This window comes from Xiphophorus hellerii, chromosome 18 (genome assembly GCF_003331165.1).
Source record: "Xiphophorus hellerii strain 12219 chromosome 18, Xiphophorus_hellerii-4.1, whole genome shotgun sequence".
NCBI lineage: Eukaryota > Metazoa > Chordata > Actinopteri > Cyprinodontiformes > Poeciliidae > Xiphophorus > Xiphophorus hellerii.
In genome coordinates, this window is record NC_045689.1 from 22693387 (window position 1) to 22703814 (window position 10428).

At 38.2% G+C, this 10428-nt stretch overlaps 1 protein-coding gene across 1 annotated transcript; it reads right to left on the bottom strand.

The window, feature by feature from the left end:
* Positions 1-312: 312 nt before the first annotated feature.
* ankk1 (ankyrin repeat and kinase domain containing 1) lies at positions 313-9837 on the bottom strand. The gene is made up of 9 exons (XM_032545871.1): positions 9532-9837; positions 8228-8510; positions 8003-8154; positions 7602-7651; positions 6234-6389; positions 5518-5642; positions 4904-4937; positions 3340-3580; positions 313-1834 (listed from the first exon to the last, which is right to left on the bottom strand). Exons 1-9 carry the CDS (start codon positions 9714-9716, stop codon positions 787-789), a joined length of 2274 nt encoding a protein of 757 aa, XP_032401762.1. The 5' UTR covers positions 9717-9837; the 3' UTR covers positions 313-786.
* Between the last annotated feature and the right edge of the window lie 591 nt (positions 9838-10428).

Consider the following 10428-nt stretch of genomic DNA (forward strand, 5'->3'; position numbering starts at 1 on the left):
GCCACTCTCCTTTTGTTAGTTTTTTTTCTCCCAATGACAAGAATAATGCACCTTGAATCCCATATTTAAACTCTGTCATGTTTTACTGTACTGTTGATGTCAGATTTAACAAGTCTGAAAGCAATTCTCTTAAATTTACACACATGCTTTGGGAATAATGGCAGTACCATTTTAGACAGTGCTGGTTTTTTTAGCTCGTCATTCGCACTGAGGTAACAGGATTGTTTGACAAATGTAATAAAAATAGGTTTCTCATGTAACCAAAACAACATTTGTATATGAAATACATCTATGCTGGATGTTTGTGATATGGCTGACCACTCAGGTCACCACACCATGGTGAGGCACCTTCTGATGCTCAGCAAACAAAATAAACACACAAAAAAACGCTCCCCCACAGCATGTGGTGTTGTTTACAGGCTTCATTATGGCCTCATGTTTATTGGTTATATAAATATGATCTGCTGGATAGCCAACCAGTTTTATCATGCGCTTAAAAAGAAAAAACAGAGTAGGCCAGGCCTATTTAGTTGCCTGAGCAAAATCTAAGTCAGCCTCAATATATATTTATATATTTGTACTTGGATGTTGGACAAACAAAATGTTAAAAGTCTTTAAATGTCCACTTCTAATCCACTTTTAAAAAATATTCTTGTCAGAACAAAAACGTCAAAACTTAACAAAAACCTTCAACATCCTGGTATAAAATGTCACACTAAAGTCCCAATGACCTGGTCAACAATACTGCACTGTGGTCAATTTTCAAAAAACCTTTTTTGCTGTAATTTACAATTCACATTCATTTTTCAGTAGCTCCACAATTTCCCATTTTTCACTCCTCTGGGCTACATTCAGAGCTGTGGATCCAGAAGAGTCCATCAGCGTCTTGTCTGCTCCATTTAGCAGCAGACCTTTAACAATGGGCACGCAGCCATGTTGGCAAGCCAAGTGTAAAGGTGTTGCCTTTCCTGAGTTTAATGCATTGACATCTGCCTGATGGGATATTAAGTGGAGGACACATGGAAAGCCAAGACTGGCACAGGCGAGGTGCAGGGGTGTCCATCCGTCACTTTCCTCTTTGACGTTTGGGTCAGCTTTTGCTGCCAGAAGCTTCACCACTACCTCCGATTCACTCTGGTTGCAGGCCAGGTGCAGTGGAGTCCATCCTTTCTGGCCTTTTGCATTCACTGAACCGCCCTTATTCTCCAGAAGGACCACCACAGCCTCATGTCCTCTTAGGGCTGCCAGGTGCATGGGAGTCCACTCTTGATCGGTCTTGCAGTTCGGGTCGGCCCCGTTGGAAAGCAACTGTCTGCAAATGCCTGCATGACCCTTCAGAGCAGCCAGATGAAGTGGTGTGTATCTCTTGATGTCTGAAATGTCAGTTTTGACCTCCTTAGTCAACAAGAGTCTGACTACACGATTATGGCCTTGCTCGGCTGCCAGATGGAGAGCGGTGGAGAAAGAGTAGTCCATAGCGTTCGGATCCACACCACGACCAATGAGAAGTTTGGCGATGTTGACATGCCCGTAGGAGCATGCGATGTGGAGCGGTGTTCTACCTTCCTCCTCCACCTGATTTACAATGGCGTCCTCTGACATCCGCGAAAGCAGCAGGCGTACAACTGTCTCATGGCCGTTCTGGCACGCCAGGTGGAGAGGCATCCAACCGGCTTTGTCTCGCACGTCGGCCGCAGCTCCTTTTTCCAGTAGGAGACGGATGGTTCTGTCATCACCATTCTGTGCTGCAAAATGCAGTGGCGTCCACTGGTCTTTGTCTCCTTGCATTGTAGATGCTCCATGGTCCAGCAGCAAACAGGTGATGTCATAAAACCTGTGAAAAAAAGATATAATTTGACACAATTATCTTCTGCTTAATATCACTCTTAGTAGAACAGAAAAAAATTGCCACACCAAGGCCACACATTTGTATTTAACCAGTCGTGTGTTGAAGGTCAACATTTATCTTAATATCACCCTTCTCAAAAAATATGACAAAGTCCGTAGGACAAAAACAATTCCTACAAAACAAAAAATTAAACAAGCAGGATTAGGGATGTAGAATTTGCAGCTGGATAATTTACAGTTAAGATTAAAATTATTCATATCCCTGGCAGGTAAAAATCTAAATTGATATACAGACAACCAAGAATTTTATTTCTGCTAGAAAATGAGACCAACATCTTTTAGAGATAATAAAATAATGTATGCAGTTTTGACAAAAGAAAATTTAAATGGCATGTTGAAAATTACTGGTACTTTTTACAATGGATATCTTTATATGATTGCAGGACTCAAACCTTTCTTTCTAAGCTTTTTCAGCATTATGCACCCACACACAATGCGCTGCCCTTAGGGCCCAAAGTTTTTGATGTTTTGCAGGAGCGACAATGGACAACATTGAATATAATATGAAACTGCTAGTGTTTTATAAAAATATAAGCTCAAAAAGGTCTATTTTACATAATATCCCTCCTTCAAGAGGTGCCTCGGTTGGTTCATCTGCAAAATTATATTAAGAAGAATCACATTATGTACACATCACATGTGTACACATATACATGTACCTGTTTGTATGGGCACAAATGCTCAAAAAAGTACCAGTTTGGGTCAGAAAATGCAATGAGTTAACAGTCATGCCTTAGTTTTATACCTTATTGTGACTAAAATGAGATTAAAATAATGTGGTAGTCATTTCCTGCCCTAAATACACCTATATCTCTGACAGATTGCACTTGATCCACAGTGTGCCATAATTGGTCTGTGTTCTAAATAGGACCTCCACTGACACACGTCATTATCAATTTTAATTTTCTACACAGCATGCACTGAGAGAATCTTCTCTGTGAGCATGCCTTTGTGAAAGCACGAACAGATAAGCTGGCCAGTTTTTCTCCTGAATGCTTGACCCAGCTGGTTGTGTTTATCTAAACCACTAACTCACAGGAGATTTTTCACATATTTCTGTCTTCTTAAACTGGCACTTAGAAAAGTATTCGTATCCCTGTAAAGGACCTCCCACCACCCTGTTGAATGATCATTTTTCTACCTCAACAATCCCTCCTTTCACATCTTTTAAAAGTGAAAATCAGTTTGTGTCCGACATTTCCCTTTTTGTTTCTTTTGGTCATTTTGTTTAAGTAAGAATCTCTTCTACTGCTCATATCTGAATAAGAGCGGCATTATTCTTCTCTCCGAGCTCCAAAGAGAACAAAATGTGTATCACATGAAAAGTTCATCAGTGTTCTTCACAAAATGTTAATATATTCAAGCTCCAACATCAACAACTCTGCCTTGCTCCACTCAAAGAACACTTTGTGCCCAGATTTTCATACAGACCTTTGCAAAACAGCGATGATAAGGGGAGTGTAACCTCTGGCAGTTGTACAGTTCACTTCAGCACCCAGACTCAGGACATGCTTGACACTTTCTGCATCACCGCTGGCTACCGTGAAGTGAAGGAGGCTCTTTTGGCCCGAAAACTGCATGTACACGTCATCTCCTTTCACAGACTGCCTGAAACTACTAAAGTCCTTTTTGGCCAGCATAGAGAGAATGCTGTTCTCGCCGTGTTGGTCATCTGTAAAAGGAAAACAAAGGACAGAAATGCTGATCACTCCATAGTAAAATTAAGTTGTGAGGGTTTTTTATTTATTTTTATTAAAGACAACTTTTCTGTTGTTGTTACATAACTGCAGGCTTTGAAATGTTACAGCACAGGTGTCAAACTTAAGTCCTCAAGGGCCATTGTCCTGCAGTTTTTAGATGTGCCACAGGTACAAAACACTGGAATGAAATGGCTTAATTACCTCCTCCTTGTGTAGATAAGTTCTCCAGAGCCTTGCTAATGACCTAGTTATTCTGTTCAGGTGTGGTGCAGCAGAGGCACATCTAAAAGTTGCAGGACACCGGCCTTTGAGGACTGGAGTTTAACACCCTTGTGCTACAGGGTTTGTCTTTCTGATGAAAGGGGAGCTTAAGGTCAGTCACATTAAGGTGTGAAATGTTTGCATTTTGATTTTGAGACCATGTGTGTTCATATATACTTGTTTAACTTAGTCATACAGAAACAAGTGAAAGAGAATAACTCCTTTAATCAATACTACTGAAATATTTTACACCTTTTACTAACAAATGATGACGATGCTTCCAGTCACTTTCTTGACTCTAGCAATATTTTTACAGTACAGCAAATGTTTAGCTCATTTTTAAGTTCAAACTTTTATGCATAAGTGTTTCTATGTCAGAGTAACTAAACTAATTTCTAACATGGACAATGTTAAGTGGCCTATATAAATCTGAAAAGTGTGGGATTCATTTATATCCAGCCTCCTTTACCTTGATACTCTTAAAATAAACTTTTTGGCTTTCTGGAAATAAAGATTATCCTTTAGCTCTAGAAACCATCCCCTTGGAAAAAAGTGTCAGTGGCAGCATCATGCTTTCTTCAGCAGGACTAGAAAAGCAGCTTGTGATGCCACATTTGGCAATTTTTTAAATTAGCCAACTCAGTTGCACATTCCTCTTGACTGGAGTACATTATAACTACATGGTTTATTATGTAAAAATCTCACCCTTACTGTGCATTACTTTTTGTTTTTTATCCTGTTTTATATATGTTATATTTTGTCTTTGAGTGACTATTTGTTGTTATTGCCTGCTACTTTGCTGCTGTTGCACAGAGATTTCCCCACTGCAGGATATTTCTATTCCATTCCTTTTCATTTCAGAATATAGATGCTTTTGCTAGCTAAAACTCTATCAAAACTCTAGCATTTTAACTTTCTGAATAAAATACTCTACAGGTCAGAGAAATGCAGGTATAATACCACATTTGAAGAGTTAGTAAACAGACAAAATCCAGTTGTGTCCCAGCTGTGTATGTGAATCCACCGGGACTTACCTGAAAGTGTTTCAGACATCTCAGGTAAGCTGACCTAAAGGGGGAAAGACAAATTTAAAAAAATACCACAGATTATTGTAAATTTGAGGTTATGTTTATCTCATTACAAAGCCAACTAATGGGTGGTTATAGTTTTAAGAAGCTTAACAGAGCCTATACCTTTTTAAGGCATTCAGTTATTCACACTGGTAAATAACTGAATAGCCTAGAAACCAAGGGGTGGTTGCTAGAGCTTAAGTATACACAAAGTCACTGTCTACATATACAGTGACTTTGTATATTAAATTTTGCTATATTTTTCTAACAACCTACACTGCATTTAAAACAACATGCAGCTTCATAGGCCAATTCTGTATTAAACAAGTTATACAACTAGATTCTCACAGCTGTGATCAGAGGACAGAAAACAGGACTGACAGCCATAGGTCAAGCAGGCATACAAATGAAAAAAAAAAGCTGAAATGAGAAAAGAGGAGAAATCACAAATAAAGCCCAGAACAGGTAATTAATAGCAACTGAGAAGTTTGAGGTGAGCACAAAGCAACTCTAACAGAGAAAAATACAAACGAATACATTAGATGCAAAGCTCAGTGAGTGCATCAGAGTGAACTAACTTTGTGTACTGGCGAGAACATCCAGGGATACTTTGATTCCTCCTCAGTTTTGCCTTTCCTTTGACCAGTTATTGTTCCTGGGATCTTCAGGACTTCGTTCAGAGTCTCTGTTTTCCTCACAGTGTCTGCAAACAAAAAGCAGGAAACCACTAAGACTATATTAAAGACAAACATCATGTTGAACAAAAAAATTACTGTTGACAGCACAAAGGTGTTGACTAAATTGTAGCTCCAAAACCCAGTGGGATTGTCTAAAATTTGCTTTGGTATGGAATGTTCATGCATGGCTTAGCACTAAATTCAGTCACAGATGTGGTAATACAAGCTGTGAAATGGGGGATAATTACAAATTGGCAGATGAGGTTTTTATAAATAAACATGACACTGATTTGTATTCACCAAAACAATTCCTGCATATACACCCATGTACTTGTAAAAACCTTGTGGGAATGATTAAATCTAATTTTACCGGTGTAGTTTTCAGTCACACTCATGAGAGGATTCTCGAAAAACCTATTCTTCTCTCGGGTTTTCATATTGAGACGAAGGGAAAGCACATACTGTTTTGATAAATGTACAAACTTGCAGGACCAGCACAAGAAAGGTGTCATCTTCTTATTTGTTGAAGCTTAACTGGCATAAATTGGATAAATGCATACAAAACACAAGATCCTAAAACTGTTATTTTTTTAAATTATGATATTTGATGTTGGAACCTGAGAATAGTGGCCTCATCTGGGGATTCTTGTCCCAGCACTGTTGCATGATGCAGATCAACTCGTCACACTCCTCGGGCCTCTTCTCAGGAATCATCTCCAAACAGGGCCTCTTCCCTTTTGATACCTGCAGCAGCACTTTGGTCACACTGCACCCTGCGACGACAAGATATGTCTGTCAGTTCAATTCACTTTATCTATTATACACAAAAGTACTTCTCAGAATATTTTACATCAATGGAAACTAAATGGACCAAGACACATGAAACGGCTGCAGAAAAGTTCAAAAGCTTTTCATCTTCAGCAGTTAAATGTGTACTTCCTCATTGGACTAACTAAAGAAACTTAGTACAACTTTTGTCTATTATCTTTGAATATTATTTGTGCTGTAATTAAACTATTTAGGTCCTTGAATTTCATAGCTTATAATTTTATAAATGGTGTTGATTTCTGTCATGATTGTCATTAACCAATAACTTTTCTTCTGCTGCATGTGATATATGAATATTAATTTTGCATGGGTTTCCCCTAGACCTGTACACCTAAACTCAAATGTAGTAAAATCAAATGTTTTTTCTCTCTCTGTACAAGTCTCTTGGGGTATGTCTCTGTTGTTTTTGCACATCTAAAGACTCACAGTTTTGCACATTCTTCTTTGCAACGGAGCTTAAGCTTAGTCAGATTGGTCGGAGAGCACATTTGAACCTCCGTTTTCAAGTCCTGCCACAGATTATACATTGGACTTAAGTTTTGAACTGTAACACAAGGATTCACTGTAATCTTAAATATCTGATTGTAGCTCTAGCTGTATGTTTAAATTGTTGTCATGCTGAAAGGTGAACTTTTACTACAGTCTCTAATCTTGTTCAGGTTAATGTGCAGTAATTTTCTCTAATCCTCAGCATCGTTTTTGGAGTGCATGAAGAACCACTATTGTCTCACCGGAGAAGAGAAATTTTTACAGCTCCCCCAGAGTAAATGAAAGCCTGTTGTCGTGCTCTTCTTGCCCAAAATGTTAGTGTCACTAGATGCTTTGGGAATGTCATAGTAACGGGGGTTAAATACAAATGCACGGCACAACTTTTAGATTCTTATCTGTAAAAGCATCAAAAAGGAGAGATCATGTTTAAATTGTCTTCTGTTGGTGTTGGTTGACAAAATAATAAATAAAACTGGCTTTCTATGAATACATGGCATAGGACCGACTTAATTTCTAATGCAGCAGTAAGATCTTTTGAAGCCTCAGAGAATTTTAGTTTAAGAAACACGTTTTGACCTTGTTAAATGTTACATGACTCTTTGCTAAAGTAAGAGTAATAAATCTGTTTGATGTGGAGATGTGATTCATTTCAAATAATTAATTCCTACCTGTGTAGGGTTTCTGCTGTGTCAGTATCTCCCAAATTACTATCCCAAAGCTGCGGATCAAAGCAGGAAAAGGATTTTCAATAATAAATGTATAATTTTACATTATGTGCATTCAGGAAACTTTGTGACTTATGCTCTTTCACACAAAGGGCACTGAGAACTTTCCTTGCCCTTCTTTCAGACATCCAATAAAATATTGAGAGAAAAAAAGGGGCAAGAGAGAGTGAGTCAGATGGGAGCAAAATGTTCAATGTCGCTTTGGCTGGAAAACATCAGAAACATCCAGAATACAGAAGAGAACAAGGTTATGCTGTGTGAATTTTGGATTGTGCACTGAATCAAACAAAATAAAATGCAGAGATTCTGATTGTGGACACTGAAGACAGCCCCTAGAAGGTCACCTGTAAACATCAAAAGCAGTTCCTGGTGAATCAGAGCATTCGGTGAAGACCTCAGGAGGAATGTAGTTTATGTTGCCTCTTGCTGTCAGGCGCTCCATGAACGTCGCCTTGCACATGCCATCCTCCCAGTGGATGAGACCAAAATCTGAAACCTTAGGCAAGAAGAGTTGAAATAACTCATCATACATCGCTAATGAATATTATCTGGAAAGGTGCTTCACTGACCTTGACATGAAGATGATCGTCCAGTAGGATATTGGAAGTCTTGAGGTTAAGATGAAGCAGAGGAGGTTTCGTGCTGTGAAGGAAATTCATGGCCATAGAAATCTCATGGATCATCTGGAACTTCTTTTGCCACATGAAGTTGTGACTGGCTAGGAGATTGTTTAGGGATCCATTACTCATGTACTCCATGACAACAGCTGTAGCGTCGCTGCACAAGCCGTAGATGGACAAAATGTATTTAAACTTTAGCTTGGCTATGTTGGACAATACATCTTTTGTTTTCCTGTGAAGTAAAATAATAGAAATAAGAAAACAATGAGGAAATATTTGTAGTTTTGACTTTATAAAGAATATTAAAATATGTACAGAGTGTGGTCCAAAAGTCCACATCCCTTTAAGAAACAAAACAAGCTTGAAAGTCACTAACTGTGTTTTTATACTGCAGCGTTATTTAAAAAAAATATAAAAACCTGAATGCATAAAGGTGAAATTAGATTGTCAGATTGATTTATTTGACATATACTGGTAAACATAAGTAAACATTACAATAAGTGTAGAATGAAAAGAACCATCAGTTGGTTATTGCAGAGGTAATAAGTAACACTGACCTGAGTTATAATGGGAACGCAGTAGTATATAGGATACAGTCACATGGAGCAGCATTAGATATGTTAAGTGTCATCAGTGTGGCTTAGTGCAGTATTATTATTAAGTCAAGAGTTCGGTAATCTGACAACTGAGTCTTTTTGTATATGCTGTTTGGCTCCTGTACTGACTACCAGAGAGTGACAGATGGAAACATCTTTATAAAATCCTTAAAGATTCCTCATAATATAAATTTATGTTTTGTCTGCTATCTATACAGGGTAAAATGAGACATATAGAATAAAAACAACTCATGTACGCACCCATCGTTGTTTGGTTAAATGCCCCTCAAAAAACTAAACTTCTAACAAGTGTATGACCAAATTCCATGTAGTTATGTAAGAACTTCTTTTTAAATTTAATTCATTGATTTAATTCAATTTGCTCTGTACTTTGCCTCAGTTTGAGCTCTGGGACATAGCTCAAACTGAGATGTTAAACTTTGAAAAGTTTAACATCTACCAGATTCATCCACTCCAAAACCAGTGTGTGTTTCATAAGCTGGAGGATTGTGGAACACCAAAGTCATTGAAATCAAATGTATGTACCCAGTTCCTTTTTTTAAAAATCCTTGTTGTCCATATTGTGTGATCATTCCACCTGAATAAAAGAATTGTTCAATATAAAAAACCTTCCAGAGAGTTTAATGTATTTCATACCTGTAAAAGTTGTTGGCAGACAAGGTTGCATCAAAGGTTTTCAGAGCACATTTTTCCCGCCAGAGCTTGACTTTGACTTGGTACACATGACCAAATCTACCTTCGGCCACCTTAATCCATTCAGCCTCAAAGTCATCCCTCTTGAAGTCCCTGAATTGTCCAGGTGATGTGTCACAGCAATCCATGAGTACAAGGATCCTTAGGCCACCTTTAGAGTCCAGTCCTAAACTGAAACAGCTTTTATCCTACAGATCCATCTCACCCAGCCGATTTGCGGGAACTTGTTACTCATTCAGGTAAACAGGAAAATTCCCACATACACATAGAGTTTTGCCCTTTGTGGGCGGAGCTGAAGTGCAGAGCTGGTTTGTGTTGTCATGTTGCTCAACCAGTTTTCCAACATTCATGGTTTCTTACGGAACAACTCTGTAATCTAAGCAATGCAATCTAAACTTACAATCGCTCCACTTCGATGGTAAGGTAACATGAATTTTTAATTCAACAACAACAGAGTATCAATTATTCTGGCTGAAATCATACCTATGCACAGTGATTGAAGTCTATATTTACAGTGACTTAACACCCTAATAAACCGTCTATCTCATTGTAGTTTAACAAGACATTTATTTAATCCCAAATTTATTTAATCAGTGGAAGGACTCGGTGCTGTCTTTGAAATCAGGTTGATGACCATTGGAAATAGCCAAATGTTCCCAGACAGCTGAAAGTAATCCAAGCTTATTTCAGGCTCGTCTCAAAATATATACGTTACTAAGATCTCAGTTTGTTTTCAAATCAAACTTAGAGACTTTATCTGTCTTCCTACCATAACCTACATATAACACTGGGACATGAGTGACATCTGTCTTTCTGTGTAAACTGTTCAGCAGGACTTTA